Consider the following 18,140-nt stretch of genomic DNA (forward strand, 5'->3'; position numbering starts at 1 on the left):
TTTGTGGTTTTTTTTTTGAGACAGAGTCTTGCTCTGTTGCCCAGGCTGGAGTGCAGTGGCACGATCTCGGCTCACTGCAACCTCTGCCTCCCGGGGTCAAGCGATTCTCCTGCCTCAGCCTCGTGAGTAGCTTGGATTACAGGCATGTGCCACCACACCCGGCTAATTTTTTTGTATTTTTAGTAGAGACAGGGTTTCACCATGTTGGTCAGGCTGGTCTCGAACTCCTGACCTCGTGATCTGCCTGCCTCAGCCTCCCAAAGTGCTGGGATTACAGGCATGAGCCACCACGCCGGGCCTAAAAGTGGTTTGTTTCTATACACTTCATTTATAATTTTTTAGATTTTGTCATAAGCAGTATACAAGAAGGTATTTCATGTAGATGCTGTGAGTTATATAAAGGAAATGATACGTCCATGGTTTTAAAACAATTTGACAATTTATTTATTTTTGAGAAAGAGTTTCATTCTTCTCGCCCAGGCTGGAGTGTAATGGCACAATCACGGCTCACTGCAATATCCGCCTCCCAGGTTCAAGCGATTCTCCTGCTTCAGCCTCCTCAGTAGCTGGGATTATAGGCGCCTGCCACCACGCCAGGCTAATTTTTATATTTTTAATAGAGACGGAGTTTCACCATGTTGGTTAGACTAGTCTTGAACTCCTGACCTCAGGTGATCCACCTGCCTCAGCCTCCCAAAGTGCTGGGATTACAGGCATGAGCCACCGCACCCAGACGATAATCCTTTATTTAATCTAATATATTACACTATCTGTTTTAAGAATGTAGACTTTCACCCATCTGTTTTGCAACATGATCTGAAGTTCTAACTTAGCTCTTCTAAATAAAAGCAATTTATGCCAGAATAACCCTTTTCCCACAGAAATGTACTATTGTCTTACCTCTATGATGTATGCTACTCAACTATTAACATCTATTCTCATTTTTTATTTTTAATGATTAAAATTATGATTAACATTTAAACTCTTTCATTGTCACTACAAAGGGAATATTATATATAAATGTCTTTTTTTAGGTGCTTAAGTTTTGGCACTCCTGATATAAATAAGGTTCTGTTACTTCTAATCATTCTCATTGGCTTTTTTTTTTCACACAAAGGAAGCAGATATATTCTTGGTAATTCTTGGTGGAGTGAGAAGCAAATGGAAATGTTTTCTTCTACACAAAGAGGAAGAAGCAGTAGAGCCAGAAGCAGGAAGCAGATAAAAAATTTAATCTCATCATGGACACAAAAGCATACTAAAACAAACTATAAACAAATAAAATTCTTTATTTAAATTTCTCTTGTGGGGAAAATATTTTTCTTTAAAGCACACTTACCAGTAATTTGCATTCACTTCCTGTAAAACATTTCCATTTTACAATTAGCAAAACTAAAAGGCTATGTCTCTTTATGCATTTATTTTTGTTAGAAAAATGTCCCATGGTGCTATCAAACTGATTTTAACCATCATCGAGCCTAACTTTGCCTCTGTTGACAACATGACTACAAACATGAATCAAAACGGAGTTAAGGAATTTTAAGCCATAAGGTTTCAATTATAGCTTACCAATTATGTAGTTAGCTGACAAAAATCAAGTCTGATGTAGAATAGCTGTCATCTATTTAACTGCAGATAATCATGGCATTTTCATTTAAGATGATCTGAACTTATGAAATAAAGGATCCAGTCCCAATAACGCAATAATCTCTTATGTTTTCTTTTGAAGACTTATTTTAAATATTAACTATTTCGGTGCCTGAATGGAAAAACATAAACATTAGCTCAGAGACAATGTGATTCCTGTTTGGAATCCAGCTGGCAGCTATAAGCACCGTTAAAAACTCTAACAGGCTTTGTGCCCTTTTTATTAAATGGCCTCACATCCTGAACACAGGAATGTGTTCATTTAAATAAACATTAATCTTTAATGTTGAATTCTGAAAACACAACCACAAATCATAGTTGGTTTTTCTGTGACCATGATCTAGTACATTATTTCCTCCACATCAAACCTACCTTTCCAGAAGGTGGAAACTGTATTTGCAAAAATCAGGACAAAACTCACATTTGAAAAGCATTTTACAATATTATATCTAAATTGCACAGAAGACCCCAGTGATCACTAGGAAATCTACCACAGTCGAGTTTTTCCAATCCAAGAAGGTCCAAACTTCGGGGAATAATGTGTCCCTCTTCTGCTGCTGCTCTGAAAAATATTCGATCAAAACGAAGCTTACAAGCAGCAGTTATTCCAAGATTAGAGTTCATTTGTGTATCCCATGTATACTGGCAATGTTTAGGTTTGCCCAAAAACTCCCAGACATCCACAATGTTGTTGGGTAAACCACCACATTTGGTAACCTGAAAAGAAAAAGAATACTCTCTAAGATACACATAGCCTTTTCCCAACTAGAAAAAAAAAAAAAAAAAAGGCGTTTTTGCTATTACCGTGCAAGAAATTATTAATGCACAAATGCAAAATATCGAGATACATTATAAAAAGTATTATGCTGCATAGTAGTATGTACTATAAAAATATCAAGGCAGCCAGAGGGGTTGGAATTTGCCCCTTCTCTTCTGCCATAAATAGGTTAACTTTGGGTTTCAGATAAAATTTAGAAGGCTGAACATACATGGCCTGTTACTGCTGTTATCTGTTTCTAAAAACTGAACTCAAGTGAAAAGAAGGCAGAACTGCCACTCTACTTCAGTCTACAACTTTAGAAGTATAACATTTATATGATCCAAAAATTTCAACTGCCTTCAGTTTTATTTGAAGTTTATTAATAATATTAATTGTTTGCTCATTCACACTCCAGGATTAAAAAAAATTGTTTGTGGTAAAATATACACAATATAAGATTTATCATTTTAACAAAAACTTTTTTTTTTTTTTTTTTGAGATGGAGTCTCACTCTGTCGCCCAGGAAGGAGTGCAGTGGTGCAATCTCGGTTCACTGCAACTTCTACCTCCCAGGTTCAAGCAATTCTAGTGCCTCAGCCTCCTGCACAGCTGGGATCACAGGCATGTGCCACAATGCCCGGCTAATTTCTGTATTTTTAGTAGAGATGGAGTTTCACCGTGTTGGTCAGGAGGGTCTCGAACTCCTGGCCTCGAGTATCAGCCCACCTCAGCCTCCCGAAATGCTGGGATTACAGGCTTGAGCCACTGTGCCCAGCCATTTTAACAATTTTTAAGTGTACAGTGATGTAGCATTAAGTACATTCACGTAGTTGTGCAAACCATGACCATCAACCATCTCCAGAACCTTTTAATCTTCCCCAACTGAAACTCTGTACCCATTAAACACCAATTCACCATTCCCTAATACCCCTAGTCCCTGGCAAACACCATTCTACTTTTGATCTCTACGAATTTGACCAGTTTAGGAAATTCATAAGAGGAATCATATAGTATCTTTTCCTTTTTGGACTGGCTTCATTCACTCAGCATAATGTCTTTAAGATTCGCCCATATTGTAGCATGTGTCAAAGTTTCTTCATCTTAAGGGTAATAATATTCCACTGTATGCATACAGTACATTTTGTTTATTCATCTGTCAGTGATACTTGGGCTGCTTCTACCTTTTAGCTACTGTGAATAACACGGCTGTGAACATCCATGGGTAGACAAAACATATTCAAATTCCTGCTTTCACTTCTTTTGGGTATTTATACCTAGAAGTGTAATTGATGCATCACATAGTAATTCTATGTTTAATTTTTTAAGGTCCTGAAAAATCCCACTGTGTCCCAACTAAGCTATAGGCAAGAAGAAACAGACTTTGTTTCAGACCTGGAGATCTGGGCATGGTGATAGCAGGAAAAGTGGGTAAAAAAGGCTAATAAAAGACAAAAAAAAAAAGAAAAAGAAACCTCAAAAAAGAGAGTTAGGAACAATTATCATGGTCAAATCTTTCCATTGTTCTCATATTGCAACTAGGAATACTGCAAAGAAACAACCTTTTCTAAACTCTTCTAAAATCATTTTCTCTACCTTTCTTTCTAATCCCATATATATAGTTTAGTGTTGTCTATTTGTCATGCACATTTTTATTTTCTCCAAAAGAAGCCCCTTCTTCTCCTAGGCATACAGCATAGGCTAAACAAATACTTGCTGAATTGCAAGGTCACTTAAGACATTTTGAGTGACTACAGGTCCTAGTTTTAACAGCTTTGGTCAAAGGAACCTAAATTAGTCTCCATAGCAATAATCTGTCCTCAAACATCACACTGACTTTGTCACTCACCTCTTGATCCCTTAGATTTGTATCTCCTGCAAATATAACTGTAGCTGACTCTGGAGCCTCTTGCATTTTCTTTAAAACCATTTTTAACTGATTCATTCGTTCCGCAGCATGCCCTCTGGTGCTCTCCAAATGGGATGTCATAAGGCAAAGCTCATTTCCTGACACATTCACCTGCAACAGGACAAAAAGTCATTAAAATTGTCCACTGACTATTAATATTGAACTTTAATAACAAAATCAGCAGATTGTTCTGTCAAATGGTATATATCTACTAAACTGAAACTGTATAATCAGCACTGCGTCTATCCCTCCAGATCAAAAGAAGTATTAAAGCACTAACCCTGTCCCCAAAGAAGACTGTTTAGCAAGTACGACCTACCCCCAGATGTCACCTCCACTGTGAACCTTTCCCCAGTGTCCCCAGGCCATCAGTGGCTCCCTCCTCAATACACCTAAAGCATGCTGAACAGACTGTTTTAAAGCCCCCTAGGCTAAATTAAAAGGACAATTATTTCCCTCCTACAAAGCCGTAAGTCATTTGCAAAGCACAGATGATTCTTATTTATTGCTGTATTTTTTTTAAGGGCCTGGCATACAGGTGTTCCAAAAAAGTCAGTTAACTGAATGAATGAGAATCATTTACCATTTGCAATTAAGACACCAGCAATGTACAATCTATCATTATATGAAGTGCTTGCAGAATCAAGTCTAATTCTTTCATATTGGTCATTCATGCTCTTCTATAATCAGGAGCCTACCTACTTCTCAACCTGTCACATTTCACTCTCCATGGCCCTTAGGCTCAACTGAATAGAATGCTCATTCATACTCACACATGTACACCTCTCGCAACTTGCAAAAGTTTGCTCATGGTGGTTTCTCTACTTGGACTCTTTTTAATGTCTATGTCTTACATATTTTTCAGGGTTCATTTCAAATACCATCTCCTCTATAAAACTCTCACTAAACAATCTGGTTAAAAGTCATCTCCTTTCTCTAAACTTCCACACATCATTTATACCTCTCCTGCGGCACTTATGCCTTTCTTATGTTTTAGTTACTATATATATGCACTCTCCCTTACTAATCTATATACTGTATCAGAGCAAGATCTATTCTTTACTTTTGTAAGTCTCATAGAGTACAATATAGTAGCATGTATAGAGTAGAAAGTAAAAACATTAGGAAGCAAATGTGGAATGTTAGCAAACTCTCAAATATTCTTAAAAAAACAATAGACTGATAATTCTATCTGCAATTAAAATTTATGTAAAAACTTAATTTTAGAAAGTGTTAAAGACTATCTAAAAGAATCTACATGTGTGAAGCAAATTTTTCTCAAAAGGCAATGGTTTTAAAAAGAATAACAACACAAAACTATGAAAAAATCTGTTCTTTTTTTTATAAAACACTCAATTTTTAAAAATTACTCACATGCACACATAAAAGGTTTCTCATCATTTTGGTACTTGGAAAAGGAATAATCTCTTGGCTTTTTAATTTCACTCTTGATTTCTTCAACATTATAGCTGTGAAATATCCTTCTTCATGACCTACAAATATTTGTAGAAAATAATTTAGGCTGAGAAGGTCAAAGTTATTTTCAGTTTACCACAAGTTTGCCCATTGAAGAATTTTATAGCAAACAGGTAACACATATTTACATGGATCTAAATCTTTAAAGTAAACTATTATTTCAAAATAGTTCATCATGGCCAAACAAGTCTACCTCCCTCCCTCCCAAATGTTAACTAGAAGCTTAGAAGAAATAAAATAAATAAATAAAAAAAGACCAGGCACAGTGGCTCATGTCTGTAATCCCACCACTTTAGGAAGCCGAGGTGGGCGGATCACCTGAGGTCAGGAGTTCGAGACCAGCCTGACCAACATGGAGAAACCCCATCTCTATTAAAAATACAAAATTAACTGGGCGTGGTGGCACATGCCCGTAATCCCAGCTACTCAGGAGGCTGAGGCAGGAGAATCACTTGAACCCGGGAGGTGGAGGTTGCGGTGAGCCGAGATCATGCCATTGCACTCCAGCCTAGGCAACAAGAGTGAAATTCCGTCTCAAAATAAATAAATAAATAAAAATGGAAAAAAAATATAAACAAGTGCCAAAAAATAATGCTGCCAATATCAGACGAGAAAATTTGAGAAATTTCTGAAAGACACAGAGTAGATAAGATGAACTGTGGCCAACTGATATCCATTTACTACTTCTCATGCTAGAAGTTCCAGAAAAATTATAGTAAATGAATAAAAATCTAGAAAGATATAAACCTGCAAGAACAAAAAATAGGAGTAGAGGCCATGAATGAAAGCTTCCAATAGTTTTTCAGAAAACAGATGGAGAAGTGGTAACCGGTTTATCAAAACAGAAGGAAACCACTTGAGTGACTGTAGCAGAGAACCATAGACAGGAAGCAAGCAGATTTGTTCCACCAAAATCTGGAAACACTTAGTGCTTGAACATAAAGGTACCGCAAAAGGTAAGGTGCTGAGGTAAGAAGAAGGCGGCCAGTTCAAGGTCTCGATACGGGGTTAAACAACTCCCAGGTTTCCTCAACTCCTTAGAGCTAAGTGACTGTCCCTCTATTAACAGGAGACTAGAGTTTTACAGAGAACTAAATTTTAGAGGCTCCAGAGTCACCAACCACAGGGAGGGGCATGCGTGTTAGCCCAGGGCTGATAGAGGAATGGGTTGAACACTGATTAAGTGTGCCGACTCAGCTCCCTTCCCCGACCTGCTTCCAGTAGGTAGGCAAAACAAGCACACCACCCCAGCCCCAACACCCAGAAGGCAGAAAGCTAAATCATTCTTTTTGGAGAAACAAAATGGCCTCAGATTAAAGGCCTGTATATACCAACACACTGACAATTGTGGGTCTCCCTCAAATGAATAAGTAGTTTGCTCCACAATCAATCCCTCACCCCTCTCCAGTGAGGTAAACTACTTAGCCTTGTAATCAACATTTTAGTGTTTGGTGTTTAAATGTGAACCAAAAGCCAAGGATCCCCACATATTTAAGGAAGAGGTCTAACATGACATGATGGATACTGACATGACATAACATAATCGAAACAAACAAAAAGAAGGAAATAAAAACAATGCATGGAAAGAGATTAAAACCTAAAACAAACAAAAAACTAACAAAAAAGATACTGTATCCATAAACCAAGAAAAGTATGCCATAAAAAAGATATTCAGTGAATAGGAGGCCTAGGAAATTAAAATAATGCTATCTAAAAGTCAAGATAGTTGCCAAGAAAGTAGAACAGTCAATAGAGATAGGAGAATAAGAGAGTTAAGAAAATTTAAGGATCAACCCAGGAGGTCCACCGTTTAACAGAGGGAGTTCAGAAAAAGGGGAGGAGTAAAAAAACTATAAGGGAGGAAAGAAGAGACAAGGAGAAAAGGAAAGAGAAATAATGAAAAGAATGAAAGGAGAGGCAAGGGGAATGGTGGGAGGGAGGGAGAAAAGGATTTTCAACAACTAAGGTTTTCCACATATTAAAATTCCACAGATTAAAAGTTCCCACCAAGTATTCAGTACAATAAATGTTAAAAAGACCCAAAGAACATGAGGGTTAAAAAGAAGACCCTCAAAGCTTCCAGAGAGTAGGGAAAAAGAAAAGAATAAGAATTAGAATGACATCAGCCTTATCACCCATTATCAATAATGGAAACTAGAAGACATTGAAGAATGCCTTCAGAATTCTGAAGGAAAACATCTGTTTACCCAGATACCTATCTTCATCCAAACTATCGAGAACCACAAAGCTACAACACAGACATTTTCAAATACGCTGGGATTCAAAAACTTCACCGTCCATGCACTGTTCCTTAGAAATTAGAGAGGGTGTGCCAATAAAATGAGGAAGTAAACTAAGAAGGAAGCATGGGAATCAAAAATCCTAAAAGAATCCCCAAGAGAATACAAAAAAGTTCCACTGAGAGACACACACAGACTGAGAACCCTCTCCTTAGAAATTCTCAACTAAGGAGGCAACTGAAATTAAAAATCACATACTATATAAAAATGAAAGTCAAAGAAAACACTATACAGTTGACACTTGAACAACACAGGTCTGAACTTCAAGGGTTGACTTATACAGGTATTTTTTCAATACAGTTGGTCCTCTGTATCTGTGGGTTCTGCATCCACAACCAAATGTGGGTTGAAAACACAGTCTTCTCAGAACGTGAAACCTGCAGATATGGAGTGCTCACATATAGATGGGTTCTGCAGAGCAGACTGAGGAACCTGAGTATGTGTGAATTTTGGTATCCACCAAGGAACCCTAGAACCAATCCCCTGAGAATACCAAGGAAAGACTGTATATGAAAATCATGAGATGTGGCCAAAGCAGTATTTTAAATATATTTAGCAAAAACAAAAGAGATGGAAAATTTTAAAACTAAATTACTCAGGGCAAAAAAAGTATAAAAAGAACAACAAAATAAATAAGGAATTATAAAATAAAGACTTTTTGAAAAAGCATAACCACAATGTAATTATTTCACTTAAAACTTTTAACAACTAAATTTCAACAAAAAGGTATTCAGTTTCTCAAATTTTAGCAATTTATATTTTCCTGAAAAATCATCCATTTCCTTTTCACTTATTAACCTTTTCACACTTATTAAGTTGTATAAAATATTCTCCTATAATTCTTGTAGTATCCTGGGTCTTGCTTATTTTTCTCAAACTTATTTATTTGTGCTTCTTCTTCTCCATGTCCCAATAGACCAACTTTGATTTATCCCTCTCACTGACCTGTTTTTCAAAGAAAAGACAAGTTGAATAACAAAAATTGTTACCTGTAATAATCTCATAATCACTTGCTCTCTTCTTTAGGTAGCTATAATATGGGGGAATAACTTCCTGTAGAAATATCACATCTGGGCTGTACCTAACGAAAAACATCAATTTATGACAAATACCAAGTATACCATTTCATTTCCAGCTACCCAAATGAAGGAAATTCCACAACATACCAAAGCAAAAAACCCTCTTGTGCACCTAATATTGAGTGTTTATGCTGATCTTTGATAACTATAAAATGAGAAAGATGTGTGCTATTTTAGTACTATAATGAACATATCAAAAAGAACTAGAAAAACTGACAATAGAAACCACCATACTGAGAGACTTCAATGTTCCTACACACTAAGAGATGCTTTCAACGTTTCTTTCAATCCTCTTGAAGCAGCTATCATCCACAATGAAGAAAACTGACCTCCAGAAAACTTCAGTGATTTGCCCAAGGTCACAGAGCCAGTATGGCACACAAATAGATCTTTTTGGTAGTTTTAATTTCACATAGTTATTATAAACAAAGTTTAAGAAGAAAACAGTACTAAAAGGCTTCTAACAAAAATTAGTGTTCCCACTTTGCTGCAGCCTGCAATCCTGCTCTCAGAGGCAATCATCTCAATTCTTTCAGATGTTTCTTCTCAGAGCTGGACATTGAACTTAGGTTTAATTCAAAAGCCCACAACCTTGAACTGTTACTTTGAATATACATAAGACACATGACTATTAAACAGAAGTGATAATACTTACAACGCTAAGTAGGAACACACCCCTCGAGCCCTCTCTGACAGATTGTTTAGATCTAATCCATCAATATTCCAGGTAATGAAGCAGAACATGCTGTCATTTTCTTGCTGAGTATCTTCAGATGGGCTGATTTTAGAAGTGGTGGAATCAGTTGTTTCTTCATTGGTTAGGTCAACACTGACAAGATCAGAATAAAACACAGCTTTGCAAATAATCTATACACTGATTAAGAATTATTTTGTATTTGTAGCCCTCATTTTACAGACAAATTTTAAAAGGGCCCTAAAAGTTTGACACTGTCCTTACAGGGTTAACAAAAATTGCATGCCAGGTTCTAGACAGAAATATAATTAAGCATTAACCACGCTGCACTTTGGCCCACTTCTCTGTAACAGAAAGTCATCCCATAGCCCTATATACTGGCCACTTGTATCCCCATTGCTCCTGTGGGTAGGATCTCTGACATCAGAATCATAAGGCTTTTGTTTAAGAATTGCTTAAGAAGTTTTTCAGATGCTGAATTCCAGCAGAAAGCTGACACCAACCAGTTTGAAGACACCCCAGAGGAACTGAATCTGCATGAGAATGCAGTTTCTTCATCTCCAGATCCCATGACTTCATCATTGCACTCTGACCAATCAACAATCCTCACACCTTGGTCCACTCAACACCCTTTCAAGTCTCAAGCTCCAGACTTCTCAAGGGGAATCTGAAGTTTCCTCCAGTCTCCTGGTTTGGTAGACTTACAATTAAATTTTTTTTTCTGCTGCAACCCTTGGTGCCTCAGGGTATTGACTTGCAAGCTGTACCACAACTACCTAGGGCACATGTCCACAAGGTAGTCAGGACCTCTTGAGGGTGTGTCACTGGCGCGTCCTTAACCTTGGCAAAATAAACCTTCTAAATTGATTTAGACCTGTCTCAGATACTTTTGCGTTCATAGATAGATTCTTATTGCACTGTCCAAATGTTTGCTCACTTGGGCAGTTACAGACAACTTAATATCCTTCAATGACATGTGTCACTAAAATAATTGTATAAACTATGATCCCAAATTAGACTCAGAAATGTAGGATTTCTAAATCTTTTTGGAATCTTTTTAAATCATATATTAAATAAGATCTCATTGTGGCAGATAAATAGGAACTGCAAATTCTTTGCTACTCCCCTCTTTGAGTGATGAAGCCTAATGCCCCTCCCCTTTGAATCCGGACCTTAGTGGTTTGCTTACTATAGGGAAAGAATATTCTGGGACTTTTGAGGTTTGGCCTTAAGATAATCTGCCACTTCCATTCAAGGCTTTTGGAACACTTCCTCCAGGAACCCTGGAACTGCCATGTAAAAAGTTCAACCACCCTGAGACTGCCATGCTGGAAAGGACATATGTATGTGCTCCAGTCCATAGTCCTGACTCCACCATCTGCTCCCCTAACCAATGCCCCAAACATATGAGTGGAGGGACAAACATTATTAAAAGGTGACTCCTAAGCATGTATAAACTATTCATGAATTTAAAAAATAGGTGTTTGAATTTATAATTTTAATGCCAACATTTTAACTTTTCTCCTATACACGATTCACCCAGATTCCTCAAATGTTAACATTTTACTTACTTAACATTTACTTGCTTTGTTCTTTTTACTCTAAACCATTTGTTTAAATATTTTTGTATTATTTCCTAAACACAAAGACATGTTTATATATACAGTTATGCATCACATTTGGAGAAGTGTGTCATTAGGTGATTTCATCATGATGCAAACATCATAGAGAGAATTTACACAAACCTAGATGGTACAGCCTCCTATACACCTGGGCTATATGGTCTAGCCTACTGCTCCTAGCCTACAAACCTGCACAGCATGCTACTATACTGGATACTGTAGGCAACTGTAACACAATGGCAAAGGTATAGCAAAAATACAGTCATATAATTTTATGGGATCATCTTCATTTATGCAGTTTGTTGTCAACTGAGATGTGGTTATGTGGTGCATAATGGTATACTCTAGTATGATCATCAAGTCAGAAGATTATCATTGATACAAATTTTTCTTTTTCTTATTGCCTCCTGTGGCTAGATTTAATATTACCTAAAGACCTAGTTCGATCTTGCCAATTGTGCTACTAATGTCCTAATCCAGGATCACATGTCACATTTAGATGGCATGTCTCTTTTAATTTTCTTTAATCCAGAACAGTTTTTCAGTCTTTGTCTCTCATGACTGACATTTTTGAAGAGTACAGGCCATTTATCTTACAGAATGTCCTTCAGTTTAGGTTTATGTTTTCCTATTATTTGGTTCAGATTATGCATTTTTTAGCGGGAATGTCACAGAAGTGATAGTATGTCCTCCTCAATGCATCATATCAAGTATCTGAAATGGAGCTGTCCCATTCCTGGTGATGTTAGCTTTGATCACTTGGTTAAAGTGTTGTTAACCAGATTTCTCTGCTACAAAGTTATGATTTTCCCCATCATAGTATTTTGTGGGAAAGTACTTTGTGATTATGTAAATATGCTGTTGTTCACTGAACTTTCCTACTAGTTTTAGTATCTGTTGATGATACCTGCCTGAAATAATTATCAATATGGCAGTTTCCAAATGAAGATTTTTTTCTAATTCCTCATGCCTTCTATATTTAATAGTTGGAGTTCTACTGTAAGGAAAAATGTTCCCTTCTCTCTTGGGCAACTGTATTTATATCAGTATGGGTTCTTTTTGTATGGATTGTAATCTATTCCTACCAAGCATCCTGTTGCTTGGATTACATCAGATTTGATGGGGAATGAGGGTAGGGAGCTTTTAAGCTAGGTCTTGTGCCCTTCTGGCACATCCCCAACATTTTCTGGGCACCTCCTACTTTCTAACACCACAGATATCATAGGCTCATCTTGTACTTTTTTTGCCCCTGCTCAGTCATTTCTTTTTTATTTTTACATTAAGCCTCTTCCATTCTATGAAATCAGTCATTTCTAAAAAGCCCTTGTTCCTTTCAGTGAAGAATGGTATTTAGAGGCCATGATCTGCGTGCTAGATGAACTTAATGCCAATTTTGAAGCATAAAATATTTTGAATTGTCTTCCTTTTACATAAAAATAACCTTCAAGAGCATTAAAAAAAAAAAAACTTAAGTGCAAAACTTTCTTTTGTGAATTTCATCCCACCCAAAAGTTCTCTTATTCAACAATGAGCTAATATTAGACCTTTTTTCAACGTCTTACTGTGGGGGAAAGAGAGATTAGACTGTTACTGTGTCTATGTAGAAAGAGGAAGACATAAGAAACTCCATTTGGATCTGTACTAAGAGAAATTCTTCTGCCTGGAGATGCTGTGTATCTGTAACCCTAGCCCCAACTCTGTGCTCACAGAAACATGTGCTATGTTGACTCAAAGTTTAATGGATTTAGGGCTGTGCAGGATGTGCTTTGTTAAAATTGTGTTTGCAGGCAGTATGCTTGGTAAAAGTCATCGCCATTCTCCAGTCTCAAGTACCCAGGGACACAATGCACTGCGGAAGGCCACAGGGACCTCTGCCCAAGAAAGCCTGGGTATTGTCCAAGGTTTCTCCGCACTGAGACAGCCTGAGATATGGCCTTACGGGGAGGGAAAGACCTGACAGTCTCCCAGCCCGACACCCGTAAAGGGTCTGTGCTGAGGAGGATTAGTGCAAGAGGAAGGCCTCTCTGCAGTTGAGAAAAGAGGAAGTCATCTGTCTCCTGCTGTCCCTGGGAATGGAATGTCTTGGTGTAAAACCTGGTCATACATTCTATTTACTTAGATAAGATAAAACTGCCTTATGGCTGGAGGTGAGACATGCTGGTGGCAATACTGCTCTTTATTGCACTGAGATGTTTGTGTAAAGTCAAACGTAAATCTGGCCTACGTGCACATCCAGGCACAGCACCTTTCCTGAAACTTATTTTATGACAGAGTCCTTTGCTCACATGTTTGCCTGCTGACCCTCTCCCCACCATTACCCTACAGTCCTGCCACATCCCCCTTGCCGAGGTGGTAGAGATAGTGATCAATAAATACTGAGGGAACTCAGAGACCAGTGCCAGTGTGAGTCCTCCGTATGCTGACCGCCTGTCCCCTAGGCCCACTTTTCTTCCTCTATACTTTGTCTCTGTGTCTTACTTCTTTTCTCAGTCTCTCGTCCCACCTGATGAGAAATACCCACAGGTGTGAAGGGGCAGGCCCCTTTCATCTTACCACCATAGAGAAAAAGCCAAGTGATTCCATGCCTGATCAAAGATGTTGTTTCCTTTTTATGGAAAGCATTAAAACCAGAAAGGAAAAATTATTAGCTCTTTATTTCTGTCAAATCTTCTGTTTCATAATTGAATTTAAAAATACATATACTGTCAAAGACAAAGGTGTTTGTTAATCACATTAGGCCCCCTACCTATCTGGCACACACACCTTTTTTTCCAAGTTTAAAGATGTCCAACTATAACTCAATCTACTTCCTAAAACTGTAAACACAACCCCGACTTTCCTCAATGGGTGGACTGTCATGGGTGATGTATGGGGAGAGCATGATGGTGTCATTAACCATAGTTTATACTTATTGAGTTCTATATGCCAGGCACAATTCCAAGTGTTTTACACCTATCAGCTCACTTAATCCTTACCACAACCCCATGAGGAAGAGGTCGCACAGATAAAGAAACTGAGGCAGAGAGAGGTTACACAGTTACTAAACAGCACAGGTAGACTTAGAACCTTATTACTATCCCCACTACACAAAGAAATTGAGGCAGAGAGAGGTTAGACAGTCACTAAACAGCACAGGTGGACTTAGAACCTTTGCATTTTGGCTCCAGAGTCCATGCTCTTATTCACTTTGCCATCCTTTCCTCCTCTAGTTTCATTGCAATCCAATTCCATATTGATATAATTTGGATGTTTGTCCCCTCCAAATCTCATATTGAGATATAATCCATAATGTTGGAAGTGGGGTCCAGTGGGAGGTGTTTGGGTCATGGGGGCAGATCCCTCATAAATGTCTTGGTGCTATCCTCACATTAGCGAGTTCTTGCAAGATCTGGTTGTTTAAAAGTATGTGGCACCACCCCACCCCCTTGCTCCTGCGCTCACCGTGTGATACCTGGGCTCCCCCTTCCCTTCTGCCATGATCGAAATCTTTGCTTGCTTCCAGTAGAGCCTGCAGAACTGTTAGTCAATTAAATCTCTTTTCTTTATAAATTACCCAAGTCTCAGGTATTTCTTTATAGCAACGCAAGAACCTAACACAAATATCTCTGCAATTTATGCAACACCCACAATATTTAATATTTAATGCAGCAAGAAAAACCAGGCAACTGTATTTAAAATTTCCATTTGGGAAAATGAAAAGGGAAATAAACTCTAAAACGTTGCTGTACAGAAATACTAAGGGAACAGAAAGGGACTGGCGAACGTTAAGGGCATGATTTTTTGACTTCATTCCTAAGCAGACGAGGACGCGCTTTTGTCAGTATATCTGGTGTCTCAGGTTTTATGTGTTAGGCCAGTGCTCTTCAACTTTAAATCACCAGGAGATCTTGTCAAAATACAAATTCTGATTCAGTAGGTCTGGGTGAGACCTAAGATTCTGCATGTCTAACAAACTCGCAAGTAGTAGTAGCATGCTGCTGGTCCAGAGTCCACACTCTGAGTAACAAGGCTCTGGGACATGGGCTGTCAATGCTGGCTCTGCATTAGAATTACCTGCACAGCTAAAAAAAAAAAAAAAAAAAAAAAAATACAATGAGGAATACACAGGCCCTACTCAAGACTAATTAGAATCTGTTGTTGTTGTTTTTTTATTCCCCCAGATAATTCCAATATGCAGCTAAGATTCAGCATAGCTGTTTTAAGAGGATTCCCCTGGTATCTCATCAGAGACACTAAAGATAGATTCTAATGTAGGGGGCTAAATCACTTTAGTGTTCAATTTCAATTTTTGTTGATATCCCAGGAATTCACTCCAGAATTGAGATTCCTGCCCCAATTATTTAAGACAGCCAATGCCCTTGCTCAGCAGGGTTGAGTTTCTCTGGTCATAAAATCTTCCAATCAATTTTTTTTCTTTTCCTTTCATTTTTGCTAAAGCCAATATCAAAAATCTAATCACCGCATGCTCTGTGAATGCACAGGCCTTAGAAACACCCTGAAGTTTGCCCCTTCCCCATTTTTCTCTCTTCAGCAAACTAAACTTTAAAACCTCACTCTCATTCATACTTGACCTGAGTTCTGAGAGACAAGAGACCACAGCCTAATCAACACCTTTGCTTGTTTTTGCCAATTTACCATTCCGGGGTAAGAGAATCCTAATAGCCATGACACCATTCCTCAGCTTGATCCGCATCTTTTCTGAGGGCCTATTCCAGGAAATCCACTTATTTTGTTACTATTTATTGGTTACGATACAGTCTATTGCAACCAACAGACATTAACTCAGGTTGGTTTGACCAAAACAGGTGAATTTATAAGGAAACAACATGTCACAGAGCCTGGTACAGAAATACAGCCATGTTTAAGGAAGGGCAGTTAAGGGCTTTCTCTCAATCCTACACTTCAACTTCCCTCTGCTTCATTCTCTCGCTGCAGACCTCTGTTCTCAGCTTCTCTGTACCCAAAAAAAGATACGTATGAATCCTCACAGGTGCTAAGTTAACACGTTACAGTTCCAGCTCCATAGGAAGACTCAGACTTGACTCTCTTGGTCCTAATTCTGAAACCAAGGAGAGGATCTGACTGGCCAGTCTGAGCTAGGTGAACACCTCCTAGACCAACTTGCTCTGGTTAGTAAAACGGAAGCCAGAGACAAATCACTGTGTGAGAGCAGACAATTCCCCAACAAGAGGCAAGACAGAGAAAGGAGCCTAATGAAAATATCTTAATCACATCTGTAAGACAATGCAGCTGAAAAGACCAAAGGGAAAATACAGTCTCCACTATGAACAGTCAATTTTACAAGTTGTACATATAACTGGGAGAATTTTATACATTCAGTAAATATTTATTGGGAGCTTATGATGTGTCAGATGTTGTCAGACTTTGGGAAATTAACAATGTATAAAACAGATACTCCTTACTAGATGTGCAGTCCAGTAAGAGACATAAAACAATGAACAGCACTTACAATACGGACTAAGTTATTATAACAGGGGTCATGCAGGATGCTATAAGAGTACCTAAAAGGGGAACCTTACCTAGACTTAGGACATCAGGAAAAGTTTCCTGGAGATAAATCGTGTCTCAGCTTGGGCCTTTAAGATAAATACTAGCAAGGAAGGAAAAAGAAAAAAAATCCAAGTAGAGGTAATAAAGATCTTTACGAAGGTTCAAAGACAGGAGAAAATGACCCATTGGAAAAAAGTAAAAGTTTGATATGCCTGGAACCTGGAAAGACAGGTTCCAAGTTATGGAGCCAAATAGTAGAGGGCTTGTAAGGCATCTACACTTTTCAAGAGCAGTAGTGCTGGTACTGGAGAGGGGCACTGAAATAACAGGAGTGGGTGTGCATTAAAAAAAATAACAACAAAAAACCTATTATTCTGGCTGGCCAGCCTAGGCCTAGAATAAATAAACAATTCAGGAAGAAAGGAGACTTCCAAGCTGCCATTCTTCGACGGAAGATTTTTGCTTTCATTCATTTGTTTCAAACCTCTCGCTTACTTACTTCCTATCATTTGAGTCAAACATTACATTTCCATTTCCCTGGACTCCAAATCACGTTCGAAGTGACAGTATGGGGGAGTGTTAGATCCGCTGCTGGGGCGCCTCTCCGCGCAGCAGCAGCAACGCAAGCCCTGCTCCTCTGGCTAGCTCCACGGTAGGTCCCAGGACGCGCAGCGCAACCTGGTAACAAACTGCCTCCGTCCGGACTGGCTCCCAGCTCCCCTCATCACTTACTAGGTCTTGGGCTCAGAGATGGTTTCAGGGCGGCGTTCCAAGGCGCTCTCCTCCACCGGAGGCTCGAAGTAGGAGTTCAGAGCCCTCTGAAAAACAAAGGCACCAGGGATGAGGTTTGTGCGCTCCACCGACCTAGGTAACGGAGCGGGACGCGAAGACAGCAAAAGCGTACTTCCATCTCCCAGTCGTTCTCGGCCAGGAAGCACTGAGCCACAGCGGAGTCGCAGCTCGCGACCGAGGCAAACTCCACACACAGAAGTCGCCGCTTCTTCACCTCTGGCTCGTCCTCTTCCTCCGCCACCCCCAGGCAACTCCCTAGCTCCATCTTCTTGCCGCTTCCGCACCGCCCCTTTAAGCGGAACAGGAGGCCAACGGTCGGCTCTGCGCAGGCGCCTGCGCCACGGCGCTCCCGC

The 18,140-nt window shown here is 38.9% G+C and overlaps 1 protein-coding gene across 1 annotated transcript; it reads right to left on the reverse strand.

The window, feature by feature from the left end:
- Positions 1 to 1,269: 1,269 nt before the first annotated feature.
- Positions 1,270 to 18,110, reverse strand: TDP2 (tyrosyl-DNA phosphodiesterase 2). The gene is made up of 7 exons (XM_007973545.3): positions 17,900 to 18,110; positions 17,728 to 17,813; positions 9,824 to 9,997; positions 9,079 to 9,170; positions 5,688 to 5,806; positions 4,254 to 4,424; positions 1,270 to 2,364 (listed from the first exon to the last, which is right to left on the reverse strand). The coding sequence occupies exons 1-7, from the start codon at positions 18,050 to 18,052 to the stop codon at positions 2,083 to 2,085; spliced, it is 1,077 nt and encodes a 358-aa protein (XP_007971736.2). The 5' UTR covers positions 18,053 to 18,110; the 3' UTR covers positions 1,270 to 2,082.
- Positions 18,111 to 18,140: the final 30 nt, after the last annotated feature.

This window comes from Chlorocebus sabaeus, chromosome 17 (genome assembly GCF_047675955.1).
Source record: "Chlorocebus sabaeus isolate Y175 chromosome 17, mChlSab1.0.hap1, whole genome shotgun sequence".
Lineage (NCBI taxonomy): Eukaryota > Metazoa > Chordata > Mammalia > Primates > Cercopithecidae > Chlorocebus > Chlorocebus sabaeus.